The sequence below is a fragment of the Nerophis lumbriciformis genome, linkage group LG24, assembly GCF_033978685.3.
Source record: "Nerophis lumbriciformis linkage group LG24, RoL_Nlum_v2.1, whole genome shotgun sequence".
Classification (NCBI taxonomy): Eukaryota; Metazoa; Chordata; class Actinopteri; order Syngnathiformes; family Syngnathidae; genus Nerophis; species Nerophis lumbriciformis.
In genome coordinates, this window is record NC_084571.2 from 29,466,848 (window position 1) to 29,489,622 (window position 22,775).

The 22,775-nt window shown below is 38.6% G+C and overlaps 1 protein-coding gene across 15 annotated transcripts in view; it reads left to right on the forward strand.

Annotated features, from left to right (window-relative positions):
- Positions 1 to 22,775, forward strand: part of srcin1a (SRC kinase signaling inhibitor 1a) — a 230,460-nt gene that overhangs the window by 127,145 nt on the left and 80,540 nt on the right. For 11 of the 15 annotated variants that reach the window (XM_061981945.2, XM_061981937.2, XM_061981948.2 and 8 more), the window contains 3 exons: positions 5,686 to 5,881; positions 9,360 to 9,371; positions 12,865 to 13,160. In XM_061981945.2, the coding sequence (XP_061837929.2) occupies positions 5,686 to 5,881; positions 9,360 to 9,371; positions 12,865 to 13,160 (504 nt within the window). Of the gene's footprint in view, positions 1 to 5,685; positions 5,882 to 9,359; positions 9,372 to 12,864; positions 13,161 to 13,868; positions 13,890 to 22,775 lie in introns of those variants that run through there. The other 4 variants (XM_072915998.1, XM_061981940.2, XM_072916000.1 and 1 more) reach the window with 2 other exon arrangements.

Consider the following 22,775-nt stretch of genomic DNA (forward strand, 5'->3'; position numbering starts at 1 on the left):
GGTGTTCATTTTCAATCTATCAAGATTAGGGCTGCAACTAACGATTAATTTGATAACCGATTAATCTGTCGATTATTACTTCGATTAATCGATTAATAATCGACTTGACAGATTTGTTTAAAAATAGTACAAGCCCATTCTGAAAATGTACAAATCATAATGTTGGGTTTTTTTTTGTTTTTTTTACACGTTGCGGTTAATAGTATTCTATCTTTATTTGTCGTTATTTATACTTTCTGAATAAATTATGAGATAATGTTCATCAGTCAACTCATTGGTGTTAATTTTCAATCTATCAAGATTAGGGCTGCAACTAACGATTAATTTGATCATCGATTAATCTGTCGATTATTGCTTTGATTAATCGATTAATAATTGACTTGACAGATTTGTTTAAAAATAGTACAAGCCCATTCTGAAAATGTACAAATCATAATGTTGGGTTTTTTGGGGGGGGGGGTTTACACGTTGCGGTTAATAGTATTCTATCTTTATTTGTCGTTATTTATACTTTCTGAATAAATTATGGGATAATGTTCATCAGTCAACTCATTGGTGTTAATTTTCAATCCGTCAAGATTAGGGCTGCAACTAACGATTAATTTGATAATCGATTAATATGTCGATTATTACTTTGATTAATCGATTAATAATCGACTTGACAGATTTGTTTAAAAATAGTACAAGCCCATTCTGAAAATGTACAAATCATAATGTTGGGTTTTTTGGGGGGGGGGTTTTACACGTTGCGGTTAATAGTATTCTATCTTTATTTGTCGTTATTTATACTTTCTGAATAAATTATGGGATAATGTTCATCAGTCAACTCATTGGTGTTAATTTTCAATCTATCAAGATTAGGGCTGCAACTAACGATTAATTTGATAAACGATTAATCTGTCGATTATTACTTCGATTAATCGATTAATAATCGACTTGACAGATTTGTTTAAAAATAGTACAAGCCCATTCTGAAAATGTACAAATCATAATGTTGGGTTTTTTGTTTGTTTTTTACACGTTGCGGTTAATAGTATTCTATCTTTATTTGTCGTTATTTATACTTTCTGAATAAATTATGGGATAATGTTCATCAGTCAACTCATTGGTGTTCATTTTCAATCCATCAAGATTAGGGCTGCAACTAACGATTAATTTGATAATCGATTAATCTGTCTATTATTAATTCGATTAATCGATTAATAATCGACTTGACAGATTTGTTTAAAAATAGTACAAGCCCATTCTGAAAATGTACAAATCATAATGTTGTTGGGTTTTTTTTGTGGTTTTTTTACACATTGCGGTTAATAGTATTCTATCTTTATTTGTCGTTATTTATACTTTCTGAATAAATTATGTGATCATGTTCATCAGTCAACTCATTGGTGTTAATTTTCAATCTATCAAGATTAGGGCTGCAACTAACGATTAATTTGATCACCGATTAATCTGTCGATTATTACTTCGATTAATCGATTAATAATCGACTTGACTGATTTGTTCAAAAATAGTACAAGCCCATTCTGAAAATGTACAAATCATAATGTTGTTGGGGTTTTTTTTTGTTTTTTTTACACATTGCGGTTAATAGTATTCTATCTTTATTTGTCGTTATTTATACTTTCTGAATAAATGATGGGATAATGTTCATCAGTCAACTCATTGGTGTTAATTTTCAATCTATAAAGATTAGGGCTGCAACTAACGATTAATTTGATAACTGATTAATATGTCGATTATTACTTTGATTAATCGATTAATAATCGACTCGCCAGGTTTGTTTAAAAATAGTACAAGCCCATTCTGAAAATGTACAAATCATAATGTTGGGTTTTTGGGGGTTTTTTTTACACGTTGCGGTTAATAGTATTCTATCTTTATTTGTCGTTATTTATACTTTCTGAATAAATGACGGGATAATGTTCATCAGTCAACTCATTGGTGTTCATTTTCAATCTATCAAGATTAGGGCTGCAACTAACGATTAATTTGATAACTGATTAACATGTCGATTATTACTTTGATTAATCGATTAATAATCGACTTGACAGATTTGTTTAAAAATAGTACAAGCCCATTCTGAAAATGTACAAATCATAATGTTGGGTTTTTGGGGGTTTTTTACACGTTGCGGTTAATAGTATTCTATCTTTATTTGTCGTTATTTATACTTTCTGAATAAATTATGGGATAATGTTCATCAGTCAACTCATTGGTGTTAATTTTCAATCTATCAAGATTAGGGCTGCAACTAACGATTAATTTTATCACCGATTAATCTGTTGATTATTACTTCGATTAATCGATTAATACTCGACTTGACAGATTTGTTTAAAAATAGTACAAGCCCATTCTGAAAATGTACAAATCATAATGTTGGGTTTTTTGGGGGTTTTTTTACACGTTGCGGTTAATAGTATTCTATCTTTATTTATCATTATTTATACTTTCTGAATAAATTATGTGATAATGTTCATCAGTCAACTCATTGGTGTTAATTTTCAATCTATCAAGATTAGGGCTGCAACTAACGATTAATTTGATCATCGATTAATCTGTCGATTATTACTTTGATTAATCGATTAATAATCGACTTGACAGATTTGTTTAAAAATAGTACAAGCCCATTCTGAAAGTGTACACATCATAATGTTGGGTTTTTTGGGTTTTTTTACACGTTGCGGTTAATAGTATTCTATCTTTATTTGTCGTTATTTATACTTTCTGAATAAATTATGGGATAATGTTCATCAGTCAACTCATTGGTGTTCATTTTCAATCCATCAAGATTAGGGCTGCAACTAACGATTAATTTGATAATCGATTAATCTGTCGATTATTACTTCAATTAATCGATTAATAATCGATTTGACAGATTTGTTTAAAAATAGTACAAGCCCATTCTGAAAATGTACAAATCATAATGTTGGGTTTTTTGGTGGTTTTTTACACGTTGCGGTTAATAGTATTCTATCTTTATTTGTCGTTATTTATACTTTCTGAATAAATTATGGGATAATGTTCATCAGTCAACTCATTGGTGTTAATTTTCAATCTATCAAGATTAGGGCTGCAACTAACGATTAATTTGATAATCGATTAATATGTTGATTATTGCTTCGATTAATAATCGAATAAAAGAGACAAACTACATTTCTATCCTTTCCAGTATTTTATTGACGAAAAAAACTGCATACTGGCACCATACTTATTTTGATTATTGTTTCTCAGCTGTTTGTACATGTTGCAGTTTATAAATAAAGGTTTATAAAAAATAAAAATTGCCTCTGCGCATGTACATAGCATAGATCCAACGAATCGATGACTAAATTAATCGCCAACTATTTTTATAATCGATTTTAATCGATTTAATCCATTAGTTGTTGCAGTCCTAATCAAGATAAAAAAAATTATATCAAAATCAAATTACAGGATGTTATTTGTGTAGTTTGCTCATTTTCCTCGACTGATGCACTAACATAATGTGGTTTATTTTGTACATATGTAGCATCGTCTACAAAGATACAAATAATTGCTATTGCGACATCCAGTGGACACATTTAGAACAGCTGTTTCTTTCATTCAAAAATTTTCAGGTCAATTTTTATACTTAGCAAACTCATCCCGCGGGCCGGATAAAACCTGTTCGCTGGCCTGATCCGGCCCTCAGGCCGTACGTTTGACATCCATGTTCTAGACTAATGTTACTGCTATCGGTATTTATTTATTTTTATCCAGCTGTCCGTCGTCAAGTGCCGGCCGCTACGACGTACGGGTAGATGATAATCAGCTTGGAGTAATCACAAATAAGGAAGCAACACCACTCAAAAGTTTGTTACAACAATATTCCCCCATTGTCCTCAAAATCATGCATGCTAATAAAAGTTAACTCACAACTGCCACCCGACCGTCCTCTAAGGCAGTGGTTTTCAACCTTTTTTTTTGAGCCAAGGCACGTTTTTTCATGGAAAAAATCCCGAGGCACACCACTGGCAGACTAGCAGACTCAGGAGCCAATATTGACAATAGAAAGTGGTTCTCATCAAATACCTGACAGGATTGTTCAATATTAATGCATACCATAATCATAACGGTGTTTGGGACGGCGTGGCTCGGATGGTAGCGCGGCACTGCCAGCAACTTGAGGGTTCCAGGTTCGATGCCAGTTTCCGCCATCCTAACCACGGCCCACCTACAGTATCTCCCAAGGCACCTACACTGGTGTACGAATGTGCAGGACTCTCTTGAAAATGAGTTTCTAAATCTCAATGGGACCTTTCCTGGGTAAATAAACATTAAAACAGTGTTTTTCAACCACTGTGCCGCAAGATATTGTCTGCTGTGCCGTGGGAAATTATGCAACTTCACCTAATTGGTCTAAAAAAATAATTTTTGTAAATCAATAATTATAATAATGCAGTGTTTTTCAACCTTTTTTGGTATGTAAAAGGTATGTAACGCTTAAACCAAAAATGAGCAAAAGGCAAGTCTCGCTAGGAAAAGACATTGAAGCGGAGGGATGGCTATGCAAAACAAAAGTAAAACTGAACTGGCTACAAAGTAAACAAAAAACAGAATGCTGGACGACAGCAAAAACTTACAGCGTGTGGAGCAGAGAGACGTCATCCACAAAGTGCATCCGTACATGACATGGCAATCAACAGTGTTCCCACAAAGAAGGATAGCGTACGCACAACTTAGAACTCAAAGGAAGGCGTGACACCAACAAAACAGGAAGGGTCACCAAATCAACAGCGTAAGACAGGAACTAAAGCACTACTCACAGGAAACGACAACAAAAACTCAAAATAAGGCACGACAACCTGGTGGAGTTTCATTTTCTAACCTTTTCTGATGGTGGTGTGCCTCCGTATTTTTTTTTTTATGAAAAAAATGTGCCTCGGCTCAAAAAAGGTTGAAAAACACTGCATTAAAAAACATTTAAAAAAAATAACCATCCATGCATCACTGATTCTCTTATCTGAAATTAGACCCGCAACGCAATTATTTACCTGCTGCCACCTACTGATATGGAAGAGTATTACATGGTTACTCCACTGTGGGCGTTAACACACTTTTTGTGTCTTTTTTACTAGAGATGTCCGATAATATCGGACTGCCGATATTATCGGCCGATAAATGCTTTAAAATGTGATATCGGAAATTATCGGTATCGGTGTCAAAAAGTAAAATTTATGACTTTTTAAAACGCCGCCGCTGTGTACACGGACGTAGGGAGAAGTACAGAGCGCCAATAAACCTCAAAGGCACTGCCTTTGCGTGCCGGCCCAGTCACATAATATCTACGGCTTTTCACACACACAAGTGAATGCAAGGCATACTTGGTCAACAGCCATACAGGTCACACTGAGGGTGGCCGTATAAACAACTTTAACACTGTTACAAATATGCGCCACACTGTGAACCCACACCAAACAAGAATGACAAACACATTTCGGGAGAACATCCGCACCGTAACACAACATAAACACAACAGAACAAATACCCAGAATCCCTTGCAGCACTAACTCTTCTGGGACGTTACAATATACACCCCCCGCTACCCCCTACCTTTTTGTCTCTACGTGTGGGGTCTGTAACAGATTTTTTGAAAATGTTAAGATTAAGAACATATTTGTGTGTACCAGTTAAGAATGACTCATTACTTTCTCCCTCCGACAGAGCCGCAGCCCTCGCCATTCCCAGTCCACCCAGTCTGGCCTCGCCGACCAGGCCACCAAGCTCTCCTACGCCTCCGCCGAATCCCTGGAGACCATGTCCGAGGCCGACGTGCCCATCGGCTTCAACCGGATGAACCGGTTTCGCCAGAGCCTGCCGCTGTCGCGCTCCGCCAGCCAGAATAAGCTACGATCTCCAGGTTGGCATTTAGCACTCGCTATTGGCATGATGGAGTGGGGAAAAACGATGTTATTGGCGTAATTAATATTTCCTTTTATCGTTATTTTTTATTTCATCATACGGTGAAACCTCGATTTGGAAACGTATTTTGTTCTTGAACAGGTAAATGGAAAAGCTTGTCTATTTAACCTCTAAAGGCTTAGTGGCCACATGCGTGGACAGCACCTTTTAGCTCTTATTTCCAAAATTGTGTACACTACTGAATTGGGGTCTTATGGCCACTTATGTGGACACTTATACTGCCATCTGGTGATGTCAGAAGAATATAACATACAATGGAATTTGGAGAAAAAAAAGTGTAAAAATAAAAATGTGCATGTCACTACACATGAAGTACACGTTTATGTACTTATGGACTGAGTACATCATATCAAAAGATGATTTTTTTAGTTTTTATTCTAATTAGGGTCCAATAAGCCCCAATAGCAAAGAGAATTTAAAAAAAGCATGTAAACAAATAGCTTGGGCCTTAAGAGGTTAGGCAAATTTTCCGTGCCAGCAACTCAAGGGTTCCGGGTTCTTTACCCACCTGCTGCTAGTGCCACCCATACCGGTTTAAATGTAGCTTAAAGATGGGTTTCGCTATGTAAAGCGCTGTGAGTCAGTAGAGAAAAAGCGCTACATAAATATTATTCACTTCACCTTACATTTATAACACAATATAAAGGGCTGTACAGTACCGTATATCAGACAAAAATAACAACTCTCTATTCAATAACAAAGTCAAAACAACAACTATTTTTCGGACTATAAGGCGCACTTAAAATCCTTTTTTTTTCCCTCAAAATTGACAGTGCGCCTTATAACCCGGTGCGCCTAATGTAAGGAATACGTTTGGTTGAGCTTACCCACCTCGAAGCTATTTTATTTGGCACATGGTGTAATGATAAGTGTGACCAGTAGATGGCAGTCAAACATAAGAGATAAGTGTAGGCTGCACTATGATGGCAATATGTCTCAAGTAAACAAACCCCAACATTTTAATCATTACACACGGCGCTCAAAAATCGATCAAAATGTTTTCGTACGACTTCGGTAAGCTATGAAGCCGCACCGCTTGAAGGATTGTCGGTGCATTAAATATACGAATATTATTATGGTGTGTTTATAAAGTAAGACATATTATCTGGCGTTTTGTTACGCAATTATATGCAAAACCAACTTTTCTTACCTTCTGGTACCTGCTGATCTGTATTTGGGATCTGCATCAGTCCTGAAAAATTGCACCCGTCTTCGCCGACGGCGTTGTCGATAAGCTTCTTCTTTTTCTCTATCTTCTTGTGATGGGACATTCATCCTCCGCTGTTGCCATTTCTAATATAAAGTAGTGTAAAGTTCTTACTTATATCTGTCAGTAAACCCGCCATGAAAGCGCTAAAACATACTGGTGTAGTGAGTTTACATTATTCACCCAAGGAACTTTAGTTATTAGAGAGTTCCGGTTGGACGGTTTTTCACCGGAATACATTTCCGGTGTGGTTGTTTCCGGATGAGGAGATGCTGCTCCGTTACGGATTGAAGTAAAGTCTGAATGTCATTAAAACAGTTAGCTCCATCTTTTGACACTTCTTCCACTCCCGCCCTTGCACGCTACAACAAAGATGGCGGAAAAAAGACGCTTCCGAAGGTGAGCCACGTAAATAAGACCGCCCACAAAACGGCGCATCCGGAAGCGACTGTCAGAAAGCGGCTCGAAGAAGATCTGTAAAGCATAATCCACGCAACATTTTGACCAAAAAAACACCATCACATGTTATGTAAACCACAAAGAAGTGTTTTACATTTAGAAAAAAAAAATAATAATATGACTCCATTAATGCGCCTTATATATGAAAAAAGATACAAAATAGACCATTCATCGGCAGTGCGCTTTATAATCCGGTGCGCCCTATGGTCCGGAAAACACGGTAGATTAACTGTCCTTCTATCCAGCCACCCTGCCGACACGCACACCTTTACTGTCACTAGCCCTGTGGTGCATTCACAGTTGGAAATGACAAAACTCCTCAAATTTAACCGCCAGGTGGCTACAATGATTGGGAATAAAAAATAAAATCATTTTTACCTCGTCGGTTAATCTCCATGGTGTGCAGCAGAAGGAAGGAGGGGGGTGAGGCAGTGTCGACAACGCTGTGGACACTTCCTGAATGTTTCAAACCACACATCTATTTGTTATTTATTTCTTTACAGACAGACATAATTTTGTATTACATCATTGTTTCTTTTGTTAATATCAGAGTCCGTTCTGCAAAAGGTAATCCCTAGAAGCACACACAGTTTATGGACAGGGACCCACAGTTAAAATCATAATATAATATACAAAATACAGTACAATACGATTCCTTTCAAAATCTACCCATGTACAATTTCATACCAACCTACCGACCGGTTGACATTTATAAAAAAGGAATCTTTAAATCCACCAAATCAGTTCCAATATCCTATTATTAAAATTTGATTAAAAGGTTGCATCTTGAAGATCTGGGATTATCTCATCATACATGCAGAGGTCAAGACCAAAATTATGCGACTAATGTGAATTCCTCACCCATAAGGGGTGTGCTAAATATACTAAGCATAACGTCGCAATAAATTTTGCTTAAAACACTTTTTAGAAATGTTTAAAGAATGTGATTGTTTTAGAAAGCTATCAATCTCATTCCAGATCATCGGCCCTCTACAGGCTAGACTCTTAATAAAGGTTTATTTCTCATGTTATATCTATAACATGAGAAGAAGAAAGTTATGGATAAAATAACATATCTATAACATGTATAACTACATCGTTTGCCCATTGCTTCCTATGGACTCATGTTAAGCTTGCAAAACTAGAAAAATGTTGTAAAAAGGCTAAAAAAAACATGTTGAAAAACATAAAATAGCACAGAAGCTAACACTCCGCTGAATAAATGAGCACTGGCAAGTGATCGGGCCTGTCCATAATGGATGTGCTGCCGGGCACAAAATGGCCGTTCTGCAGGCACACATAAAATGTTCGTGGGCCTTAATTGGGATTGTAATAAAAGTACAGGTATACATTAAAAACAACTTTAAAAAAAAATACAATATATATATATATATATATATATATGTATATATACCACCGCATATTTTTACTTGGTCTGTGGTTCGTAAATCGAAAAGTTTGCACAATTACGGGTTTCGTAAATTGAGGTTCCACTGTATGGTGTTTTTTAATCCATGTATATATTTTTCAAACAAGTTCCGTGAGGCAGGTCCACACCCAAAAAGACCAAGCAGCCGATGTTAAAATATGTATCATTTTTTTTAAGATATATTATTGACATTATGATGAAGAAACTTGGGCCAGTTCTGTCTATCTATGCGCTCTATGTCTATACTAACTTGTCTTGTCTCTAACTGGTCTTTCTTTGCTTTTGTGTGTTTCTTTGTGTTTGGACCGCGTCTCTACCAAGATGAATTTGCAGGTTAGTCAGGCGTCAGACACATGCAGAACAGTCTTTACTTGTCTTATCCAGCATTTAGTACGTACTCACTGTTTACATCTGTAATGCAGAATATCAATTTTCTGTGGCCAATGATACATGGGATATAAACAAAACTGTTACCAGTGATATCATCTTAAATGTACACACAGCTGGTGCAACAATAGATTGTCAAGGTAGGTATATCATTATATACGCATTAAGCCGTAGGTGTCAAAGTCAAGGCCCGCGGGCTAGATCCGATGATATTTGATTAGTATTAGAACCGGCCCGCAGGCCACAGCCGCCTGCTGCTGTTTTGCACGCATCAATACTCCATCAGTGTTGGCGCTAGGAATTTTCAAAATTGGTGTCCCAGGGACCCCATCAAGTCATAAAAATGGGGTCCCACAGTACATTTTTGGGGTCCCACTTGTTTGTAAGTGTTTTGAAAACAATTGATAAATGTGTGCATTATCCTGTTATATCTCACATTCTATATTGTGTTTTGGAAAAAGGTTGTCATAAACGTTACTTAATTAATAAAAAAAAATAATACAAAAAAAACAAATTTTTATGCATAAGTAAATTTTTTCAGTTATAAACATTCATTCACTTTCTTCTTTCCTTCATGGATCTAAACTTTACCACTGCTGGTATTTTGTTTCTATATTTGGTAACACTTTAGTACGGGGAACATATTCACCATTAATTAGTTGGTTATTAAAGTAACAAAGACTTAATTTAGAGTTATTTGGACACTAGGGGAACATATTAGGGTTAGGGTTACTAATAAGCAATAATTCTGAGGTTATTGAGGGAAGGCTCTTAGTTAATAACTGGTTGTATAATAAAGCGATGCAGAATAAGGCATTAATAAGTACTTAATAATGACTAATTAAGAGCCAATGTGTTACTAATTTGCATGTTAATAAGCAACTAATTAATGGGGAATATGTTCCCCATACTAAAGTGTTACCCTATATTTTTATTGTAATTAGAGATGTCCAATAATATCGGCCTGCCGATAAATGCGTTAAAATGTAATATCGGAAATAATCGGTATCGGGTTTTTTTAAATCGGTATCGTTTTTTTTTGTTTTTTTTAATTTTATATTTTATTTTTTTTATTAAATCAACATAAAAAACACAAGATACACTTACAGTTAGTGCACCAACCCAAAAAAAACCCTCCCCCATTTACACTCATTCACACATAAGGGTTGTTTATTTTTGTTATTAATACTCTGGTTCCTACATTATATATCAATATATATATCAATACAGTCCGTAAGCACACATGATTGTGCGTGCTGCTGGTCCACTAATAGTACTAACCTTTAACAGTTAATTTTACTCATTTTCATTAATTACTCGTTTCAATGTAACTGTTTTTATATTGTTTTACTTTCTTTTTAATTCAAGAAAATGTTTTTAATTTATTTATCTTATTTTATTTTATTATTCTTTTTTTAAAAGTACCTTATCTTCACCATACCTGGTTGTCCAAATTAGGCATAATAATGGGTTAATTCCACGACTGTATATATCGGTTGATATCGGTATCGGTAATTTAAGAGTTGGACAATATCGGAATATCGGATATCGGCAAAAAGCCATTATCGGCAATCCCTAATTGTAATATTTTCAGAATGTGTTTGTTCTATTTTTGGCCAAAGTAGGACAAAGAAAACAATCTGAAGTTGTCTTAATTTTTTTAGTTTTAATGCCGTGATTTTAATAGTCCGGCCCGCGAGTGCGCAGATTTTCTTCCATGCGGCCCCTGAGCTAAAATGAGTTCGACACCCCTGCCCTAGGTAACTTTGCAATTTTACATGTCAACAAAGCAAGCTTGCCTGATAGAAAGAACTCAAAAGTAAGACTCCACTTTGCACAATTTGCTAGCTCGAGGCTATGGATATGTGCATTAGACATTTTGCAATGCGATTTCAACGCCTCTAAATTTGGCAATCCAAATGACAAATAGGGTGCATTTGGGGGTTAATTAATGTCTTTATTACAAAAGCTTTTTTTTGGACAAGTAATTAATGTAACAAAAATTTTTATGTATAAAATTTGTGAACTGATTTTTTTTCACATCAAATAATTTTATGAACATCTTGAACAATTTTTTTTTTAGATAAAGATTATTTATGTATTTAATATTTGTTTACTTACTATAGTATAATATTTTTATTTATTTTTTTTCCACTGTTTTTTACAGAGAACAAGGAAATTGGTTAAAATTGCTATGATATGAAAAGGGATAGGATTAAATAAGCTCAGCTTCTTCCTACTCCTTTTCGGACGTGCTGTAATAAAACAACTGTAAATATGTGATGCATTACATTGCATCGTATGCATGTTCCAAATAAACTGAAATTGAACTGAACTTAATTATGCTGACAATTTCATTTAATAATAATGTATGAGCAAAATTCAGTCTATATAAATTCACTGCAGAAAAATGTCTTGCTTCTAAACTCAAGTCTCCCTTCTGGTAAATTAAGGATGAAGCAATCGATCATACTTGTTTTGTGACCAACAAGTATGTGCTCCAATCACTCCATCACAAAAAAAAATAAGCTTGATGATGCATGCTAATTAGTAGCATGCATATGGCATATCCAATGTTTATTATCATCGAGCTAATACATTTTAAAAAGTAGAGCCTCGCTTACTTACTAAAACATTCAGTTACATAAATTCAATGTCAATAACAAACTTTGGTATAAAAGACACAAATTAACCTCCATAGATTCATATTACAATCAAACAGCTCAAGTCCAATACTTATAGTGTAAACACTTTGTAGGACTCAACAGAAGACAAGACTGCCACATCCAACCTAATGGCAAAGACTACTTCCTGACTACGACAAACTGAAATGAATACTTGCAAACACGACTCAGAAGTGTACGAAAACAAAATAGAGCACAGTTACCAGCTCAGAGTTAAATGTTGTAGTAAGTAATAAAAACACACGGACTAGATACTTCGCAGCGTAGCTCGGTTGGTAGAGCGGCCGTGGCAGCAACCTGAGGGTTCTAGGTTCGATCCCCGCTTCTGTCATCCTCGTCACGCTGTTGTGTCCTTGGGCAAGACACGACACCCACTTGCTCCCAGTGCCACTCACACTGGTTTAAAAAAAAATATATATATATATATATATATATAACTTAGATAATGGGTTTCACTATGTAAAGTACTTTGAGTCAATAGAGAAAAGCGCTATATAAATATAATTCACTACACTTCTTGTGCCCGTGAAAAATATTGATGGATATGGCAGCCATTGTGTCCCTTATAGAGGAAACATAATGCATTATGTATTTTATTTTATCTCTTATTGTTCTATGTTATCACTTAATTAATGTTAATTATGGTTAATGTGTTTAAACACTAAGTATATTGTGAACCCCAAAAAATGTAATTTTAAAAGTGTGTATGTATGTATGTATGTCCCCCATCTAATTAAATATAATTGTTTTTCCAGGCGTGCTGTTCCTGCAGTACGGCGACGAGACGCGCCGCGTGCACATCACCCACGAGCTGAGCAGCCTGGACACGCTGCACGCCCTCATCGTGCACATGTTCCCCCAGAAGCTGACAGCGGGCATGCTCAAGTCGCCCAACACGGCCATCCTGATCAAGGACGAGGCGCGCAACGTCTTCTACGAGCTGGAGGACGTGCGTGACATCCAGGACCGCAGCGTGATCAAGATCTACCGCAAGGAGCCCATCTACGCCTCCTACCCGGCGGCCGCGCATCTGGCCAACGGCGACCTGCGGGTAATTGTTATTATTCATATTGTTAAGAACTATACCTTGTCCTATCACATTCTTGATCAATCAATACACTTGGTCAATCCCAAGTTCTTTCAGATGACATATATGTTGAGTAAGAAGGACCACCAAGACAGAATAGCAATATTACCGAGTTTTACTAAAACTTTAGGAGACCAGCCCTTACAGCATATTTAGTACGAAAACAGCCTCTCCCGCCCAGAAAGAAATACAGCCTTTATGTTCTAAACCACAAGTGTCAAACTCAAGGCTCGACAGAAAAAAGATATGTACTGCTTAAAATTGCATGCCTTTTAAACTTTAATAGTATCCATTATTGCATCAAATATTACAGTATATTATCATACTTTCCAAACGTTTTTTTGTCTAAATAAAAATAAATACTTTAATATCTGCTTGACTTATGATTTTACAGCAAACTACCCATCAAATTAATAAAAATTACAATGAATTTTACGGTGTTCTTTACAGCATATTGAATAAAAACTACCTTTTTTTGCGTTACAATTCTGTTGACTGAGCTGCCATATTTTTACTGTAAAATCTTGTTTTTTAAACGGTGTATTACTGTAGCTGGAAAGACGGTACATTTGTTTTTACGGTAGAAAAACTGGCAGCTAAGTTGCCAGAATAAAAAAAGAACTTGTACTGCTTTTCCATTAACAATATAATGTTATAAAAAACATTGCGCATCTGGCCAACGGCGACCTGCGGGTAATTGTTATTATTCATATTGTTAAGAATTATACCTTGTCCTATCACATTCTTGATCAATCAATACACTTGGTCAATCCCAAGTTCTTTCAGATGACATATATGTTGAGTAAGAAGGACCACCAAGACAGAATAGCAATATTACCGAGTTTTACTAAAATTTTGGGAGACCAGCCCTTACAACGTGATAATAGCAGCAGCAAGAAGCGGTCTGAAAATCAAATGGAAAGACTCAGCATATTTAGTACGAAAACAGCCTCTCCCGCCCAGAAAGAAATACAGCCTTTATGTTCTAAACCACAAGTGTCAAACTCAAGGCCCGACAGAAAAAAGATATGTACTGCTTAAAATTGCATGCCTTTTAAACTTTAATAGTATCCATTATTGCATCAAATATTACAGTATATTATCATACTTTCCAAACGTTTTTTTGTCTAAATAAAAATAAATACCTTAATATCTGCTTGACTTATGATTTTACAGCAAACTACCCATCGAATTAATAAAAATTACAATGAATTTTACGGTGTTCTTTACAGCATATTGAATAAAAACTACCTTTTTTTGCGTTACAATTCTGTTGACTGAGCTGCCATATTTTTACTGTAAAATCTTGTTTTTTAAACGGTGTATTACTGTAGCTGGAAAGACGGTACATTTGTTTTTACGGTAGAAAAACTGGCAGCTAAGTTGCCAGAATAAAAAAAGAACTTGTACTGTTTTTCCATTAACAATATAATGTTATAAAAAACATTGCGCATCTGGCCAACAGCGACCTGCGGGTAATTGTTATTATTCATATTGTTAAGAATTATACCTTGTCCTATCACATTCTTGGTCAATCAATACACTGGTCAATCCCAAGTTCTTTCAGATGACATATATGTTGAGTAAGAAGGACCACCAAGACAAAATAGCAATATTACCGAGTTTTACTAAAGCTTTAGGAGACCAGCCTTTACAATGAGATAATAGCAGCAGCAAGAAACGGTCTAAAAATCAAATGGAAAGACTCAGCTTATTTAGTACGAAAATAGCCCCTCCCGCCCAGAAAGAAATACAGCCTTTATGTTCTAAACCACAAGTGTCAAACTCAAGGCCCGGGGGCCAGATCTGACCCGCGGCATAATTTTATCTGGCCCGCAAACACCTGGAAATCAATCAATCAATCAATGTTTATTTATACAGCCCTAAATCACAAGTGTCTCAAAGGGCTGCACAAGCCACAACGACATCCTCGGTACAGAGCCCACATAAGGGCAAGGAAAAACTCACCCCAGTGGGACGTCGATGTGAATGACTATGAGAAACCTTGGAGAGGACCGCATATGTGGGTAACCCCCCCTCCCCCTCGAGGGAGACCGAATGCAATGGATGTCGAGTGGGTCTGACTTAATATTGTGAGAGTACAGTCCATAGTGGATCCAGCATAACAGTAAGAGTCCAGTCCACATGGGGTCAGCAGGAAACCATCCCAAGCGGGGACGGGCCAGCAGCGCAGAGATGCCCCCAACCGATATACAGGCGAGCGGTCCACCCCGGGTCCCGACCCCGGACAGCCAGCACCCCATCCAAGGCCACCGGACCTGTGTGTCTCCCCCTCCACAAGGGGCAGGGGGGAGCAGAGGAGAAAAATAAAGAAACGGCAGATCAACTGGTCCAAAAAAAGATACGTGTCAATAAAGAACTTAATATTTTCTCACTAAATGTAATGGATTGTTTCATTTTGACAGAAAAAAAGATATGTACTGCTTAAAATGGCATGCCTTTTAAACTTTAATAGTATCCATTATTGCATCAAATATTACAGTATATTATCATACTTTCCAAACGTTTTTTGTCTAAAAAAAAAATCAATACTTTAATATCTGTTTGACTTATGATTTTACAGCAAACTACCCATCAAATTAATAAAAATTACAATGAATTTTACAGTGTTCTTTACAGCATATTGAAAAAAACTACCTTTTTTTTTGCGTTAAAATTCTGTTGACAGAGCTGCCATATTTTTACTGTAAAATCTTGTTTTTTAAACAGTGTACTACTGTAACTGGAAACTGTTACAGTTACAGTTACAGTAACTGGAAACCCCCCCCCCCTTAGAGTGGTAATGTTTTTCTATTTACCGGAAAATCTTGTAAAAAAATAAAAAATAAAAATAAATATATATTTTACAGTAACATTTTGTAAATGTAAAGTTTTTACTGTAAAATCGACAGTCTACTTAAAAAAAATTATATAATTAATAATGAAAGCCAGAGGCTTAATCATACACTAATGAGGCCCTCTAATGGCAGCCATAACTGCCATGTGGCCCTCAATGAAAACGAGTTTGACATCCCTGTTCTAAACCGATAAGGCCTCCTCCACAAAAAGGGAGTACATTATACTCCCGGTAGACATTCCAGGCCTTCAAGGTGAAACACAGATAAGGAAAAAACACAAAGATCACGAGAAGTCACACTACATAGGAAAATACTAGCTGCTTTAAAAGTTAAAGTCTTGATCACCCCCTGTGAGGTGAATGGCCGCACTCGGGAATAATTGTTGGTGATTTAAGCCCCAATTCCAACCCTTGATGCTGAGTGCCAAGCAGGGAGGTAATGGGTCCCATTTTTATAGTCTTTGGTATGACTCGGCCGGGGTTTGAACTGTTGTTTCTGACCAGCCTTTCCTCCCAGGGAATTTAAGTCACTGGTCAATCCCAAGTTCTTTCAAATGACATATATGCAGAGTAAGAAGGACCATCAAGACAGAATAGGAATATTATCAAGTTTTACTAAAGCTTTAGGAGATTCATACCGGCTTCTCGGATTGGTCTAACATTCAAACGGAAGAGACAACTTCTTGCATTCGAAGAAATCCCCCGCCCTGTCCAGAAATGAATACAGCCTCATTGTTCTAATACAGATAAGATATAAGGGAGTACTCCGACTCCTACATTCCAAGCCTTCAAGGTAACACACACAGTTTACTTGCGGACATAAAATGAACTAATAGAAAGAGTACAAATGGAAAAACACTAGCTGATTTAAACATGACTATGAATAAAGAAAGAACTCTTAAACATATATGCATTCTCCACAGAACTCACGACCAAACATGATTATGGATAAAGAAAGAACACTATGCATATATGCATGTATATGCATTCTCCACACCCCCCAGACACATTTTTTTCTCTCAATGTGGCACCCGAGTCAAAATATTTGCCCAGCTCTGCTGTAGAGGATGCTGGTTCTCAGGAATACACAAAATAAGACCAGTAGTGAAAAGAGAAGTGCACCTCGGTCCTTAGCTTTCTAGGAAATGTGGCCCACAAAACAATTTAGTTAAATATACCTGCTCACAGCCACTAAGGGATAATTTGAATTTTTTTTTTTAACAAGCGTTGTAATCCTCGCTTCATTCCTTTCTTCAACATTTCGTGTCTCTCTGCGTTCACGCCCAATTTCCGAGGGAACTGCAAGGCAACAATGTGGAAAAAAGGCGTTGCTTCGCACGAGCTTGTAATGCAGAACTAATGAGTATCTTCAGCAAGCTAATAGTGTGTTGTTGTTTTGTGTCTGTTTGTTTTCAAGGAAAAATGTTTGACAGGCGGATTTTAACAGGTATTCCTCTTGGAAATGTATTTTTTTTATCTTCAGTACGCCATCTGTTGCCGCACACACACCAGAGGACAATGTCGCGCCGCTAAACGAGCACATTTTTACATTTCTGCTTCAACGATGATGAAGAAAGTCCTCAGGGGGACAGATTTTTGGTAATACGTATATAGTTATTTCCGTCAAAAACCCTGCTTAGTGACGTCAGGTTCAAACACTGATGACATATATTAAACAGACAAAGAAGCAAGGAATCAAACAGAGACAGAATTAAATTTGTTTCAATGAGGAGGGCTTGTACAGTGTCCCACCACGCTCTGACGAAAGATTGTACGCCTCCTCTTTTATTTGGACTTAACCTGATTACATGGCAACAGCTATTTCTAAAGGGCTGGGGGGTCATAAACAGCCATCGCCTTTGGTTACAAAACAGTTCAAAGAAAAGGTGCCTGGGAAGGGGTCCTCTCCGCTTTGTAGACAAAATCTTCCTGTGGATTACAATACATCAAAGAAACCGACACCTTCATGTCGCTTCCCATCCTACACAGTGGAGTTTTACAAGCCTAAACGAGCACATTTTTACATTTCTGCTTCAACGATGATGAAGAAAGTCCTCAGGGGGACAGATTTTTGGTAATACGTATATAGTTATTTCCGTCAAAAACCCTGCTTAGTGACGTCAGGTTCAAACACTGATGACATATATTAAACAGACAAAGAAGCAAGGAATCAAACAGAGACAGAATTAAATTTGTCTCAATGAGGAGGGCTTGTACAGTGTCTCACCACGCTCTGACGAAAGATTGTACGCCTCCTCTTTTATTTGGACTTTCCCTGATTACATGGCAACAGCTATTTCTAAAGGGCTCGGGGTCGTAAACAGCCATCGCCTTTGGTTACAAAACAGTTCAAAGAAAAGGTCGGTTCAAAGAAAAGGTCGTAAACAGCCGTTGCCCTCGGTCACAAAACAGTTCAAAGAAAAGGTGCCTGGGAAGGGGTGCTAGACAAAATCTTCCTGTGGATTACAATACATCAAAGAAACCGACACCTTCATGTCGCTTCCCATCCTACACAGTGGAGTTTTACAAGCCTTTTGCTTGGTAGGATCAAAGACAGCTTTCGTCCTCTCGCCGGGAACTCGTGGCAACACAAAGTTTTGTGATAACTTAGGTACAATTATTCGGACACAAGCGTCATTAGCACTCAGGAGCAGACAAACAATCGAGAGGAACGTTTAATATCACGCCATAATCACGGTTTGCCATCTACACAGTATCTTGGTTTTAGTGTCACAATAAAGGAACAAAATACAAAAAAACTGTTTTGTGCAAACTGCTTTAGTGAAAACCTAAAAAAACTACGATAAACTTGTCGGTCTTTACGCTTCTTCCCATAAGGAGGTCGCCACAGCAAATGCATGTTTCAGAGCAGGGGTGTCAAACTCATTTTGTATATTGTAGCGTCCCGGAAGAGTTAGTGCTGCAAGGGGTTCTGGGTAACTGTTCTGTTGTGTTTATGTTGGGATGAGAATCAGCACCTCCAAGTCCGAGTCCATGGTTCTCGCCCGGAAAAGGCTGGAGTGCCATCTCCGGGTTGCGGAGGAGACCCTGCCCCAAGTGGAGGAGTTCAAGTACCTAGGAGTCTTGTTCACGAGTGAGGGAAGAGTGGATCGTGAGGTCGACAGGCGGATCGGTGCGGCGTCTTCAGTAATGCGGACGCTGTATCGATCCGTTGTGGTGAAGAAGGAGCCGAGCCGGAAGGCAAAGCTCTCAATTTACCGGTCGATCTACGTTCCCATCCTCACCTATGGTCATGAGCTTTGGGTTATGACCGAAAGGACAAGATCACGGGTACAAGCGGCCGAAATGAACTTCCTCCGCCGGGTGGCGGGGCTCTCCCTTAGAGATAGGGTGAGAAGCTCTGTCATCCAGGAGGAGCTCAAAGTAAAGTCGCTGCTCCTCCACATCGAGAGGAGCCAGATGAGGTGGTTCGGGCATCTGGTCAGGATGCCACCAGAACGCCTCCCTAGGGAGGTGTTTAGGGCACGTCCGACCGGTAGGAGGCCACAGGGAAGACCCAGGACACGTTGGGAAGACTATGTCTCCCGGCTGGCCTGGGAAGGCCTCAGGATCCCCCGGGAAGAGCTGGATGAAGTGGCTGATTAGAGGGAAGTCTGGGCTTCTCTGCTTAGGCTGCTGCCCCCGCTACCCGACCTCGGATAAGCGGAAGAAGATGGATGGATGGGTGGATGGTGTTTATATTGTGTTACGGTGCGGATGTTCTCCCGAAATGTCTTTGTCATTCTTGTTTGGTGTGGGTTCACAGTGTGGCGCATATTTGTAACAGTGTTAAAGTTGTTTATACGGCCACCCTCTGTGTGACCTGTATGGCTGTTGACCAAGTATGCCTTGCATTCACTTGTGTGTGTGAAAAGCCGTAGATATTATGTGATTGGGCCGGCACGCAAAGGCAGTGCCTTTATGGTTTATTGGCGCTCTGTACTTCTCCCTACCGTGTACCACTGCGTACAGCGGCGTTTTAAAAAGTCATAAATTTTACTTTTTGAAACCGATACCGATAATTTCCGATATTACATTTTAAAGCATTTATCGGCCAATAATATCGGTTATCGAAAAATAACCTAAAAATAAAGACAACTTCAGATTATTTTCTTTGTCTTACTTTGGCCCAAAATAGAACGAGTACATTCTGAAAATGTTCACGCTACAAATAATCCTTTTGGCAAAACACTTGACGTAAGTTGAAAACCCTGAGGAAAAAAAATTGGTGCAGTTTCAAAAACACCATGAAGAACACAATGAACTTAGACTCTGTCTCTGTGTTTTTACAAAGCCATTAAACTTGAGCCACTCCCTGTTTAGCATTCCAACGTTGGCAGTTTATTAAAAATGTTTGGAAAAGCAACCGATAGATTCCACAAACCGCCACATTTGGGGAAATCCGCATACTGCCACAACACATTCATTAATCATCATTCAAATATCCATCCATCCATCCATTTTCTACCGCTTGTCCCTTTCGGGGTTGCAGGGGTTCAACCCCCGCAACCTCAGCTGCATTCGGGCGGAAGGCGGTGTACACCATGGACAAGTCGCCACCTCATCGCAGGGCCAACACAGATAGACAGACAACATTCACACTCACATTCACACACTAGGGCCAATATAGTTTTGTCAATCAACCTATCCCCAGGGGGCTTCACGGTGGCAGAGGGGTTAGTGCATCTGCCTCACAATACGAAGGTCCTGAGTAGTCTTGGCTCGGGATCTTTCTGTGTGGAGTTTGCATGTTCTCCCCGTGAGTGCGTGGGTTCCCTCCGGGTACTCCGGCTTCCTCCCACCTCCAAAGACATGCACCTGGGGATAAGTTGATTGGCAACACTAAATTGGCCCTAGTGTGTGAATGTGAGTGTGAATGTTGTCTGTCTATCTGTGTTGGCCCTGCGATAAGGTGGCGACTTGTCCAGGGTGTACCCCGCCTTCCGCCCGATTGTAGCTGAGATAGGCTCCAGCGCCCCCCGCGACCCCAAAGGGAATAAGCGGTAGAAAATGGATGGATGGAACCTATCCCCAGGTGCATGTTTTTTGGAGGTGGGAGGAAGCCGCAGTACCCGGAGGGAACCCACGCACTCACGGGGAGAACATGCAAACTCCACACAGAAAGATCCCGAGCCCGGGATTGAACTCAAGACTACTCAGGGCCTTCGTATTGTGAGGCACATGCACTAACCCCTGTGCAACCGACTGTTTCCACAAACCGCCACATTGGGGAAATCCGCGTACTGCCACAACACATTCATTAATCATCCTTCAAATATTACAATTATAATTAAACATGGTGTCAGTTATCAAAACGACACCGTAGCTTTGTGATGTGGCTTTTGTGAACAGAGCCTGTTGGGACTTAAGACCTCGTTTTAATTCTTCCACCTTCTGTAGCCTTTGTCCCGTCTCCATATTCTTGTCTTTGTCTTTGTGTTTCTTAAACGTTTAATAGTGCCTTCTTAGATCATATTCTTTCATTACGGCCACACTTTCTCCACACAGAAGACACACAGGTTTGCCTTTTACCTCCGTGAACATGTACTCCGCCTCCCACCTGGCTTGAAATATCAAAATATCAACGGCTTTTCACACACATAAGTGAATGCAAGGCATACTTGTTCAACAGCCATACAGGTCACACTGAGGGTGGCCGTATAAACAACTTTAACACTGTTACAAATATACGCCACACTGTGAACCCACACCAAACAAGAACATTTCGGGAGAACATCCGCACCGTAACACAACATAAACACAACAGAACAAATACCCAGAACCCCTTGCAGCACTAACTCTTCCGGGACACTACAATATACACCCCCTTCCACCCCCCACCCCCCACCTCAACCTCCTAATGCTCTCATGTCCCAAAATCCAAGCTGCTGTTTCGATGCATGTTAAAAAAAATAAATAATGCACTCGGCAGATGACTTTATGAATTTCTTTAATAAGAAAATTGAACTCATTAGAAAGGAGATTAAAGACAATGCATCCCAGCTACAACTGGATTCTATTAACACAGATACGACTGTATATACGACTGTCCAGAGTTGGGACCCGGGGTGGACCGCTCGCCTGTGCATCGGTTGGGGACATCTCTGCGCTGCTGACCCGTCTCCGCTCGGGATGGTCTCCTGCTGGCCCCACTATGGACTGGACTCTCACTACTATGTTAGATCCACTAAGGACTGTTCTTTCACAATTTTATGTCACTTGACATCCATTTGGTCTCCCCTAGAGAGGGGGGGTTACCCACACATGCGGTCCTCTCCAAGGTTTCTCATAGTCATTCACATCGACGTTTCTTATGTGGGCTCTGTACCGAGGATGTCATTGTGGCTTGTGCAGCCCTTTGAGACTTTTGTGATTTAGGGCTATATAAATAAACATTGATTGATTGATTGATTGACTTTATGACTTCGATAATGAATATGGCAGTGCCATGTTGGCATTTTTTTCCATAACTTGAGTTGATTTATTTTGGAAAACCTTGTTACATTGTTTAACGCATCCAGCGGGGCATCACAACAAAATTAGGCATAATAATATGTTAATTCCACGACTGTATATATCGGTATCGGTTGATATCGGAATCGGTAATTAAGAGTTGGACGATATCGGATATCGGCAAAAAAGCCAGTATCGGACATATCTACTGAATACTGATGAATAATGCAGCTGAGGCCCACTTGCGGCGCTGCAGTGAGTTTGCGGTG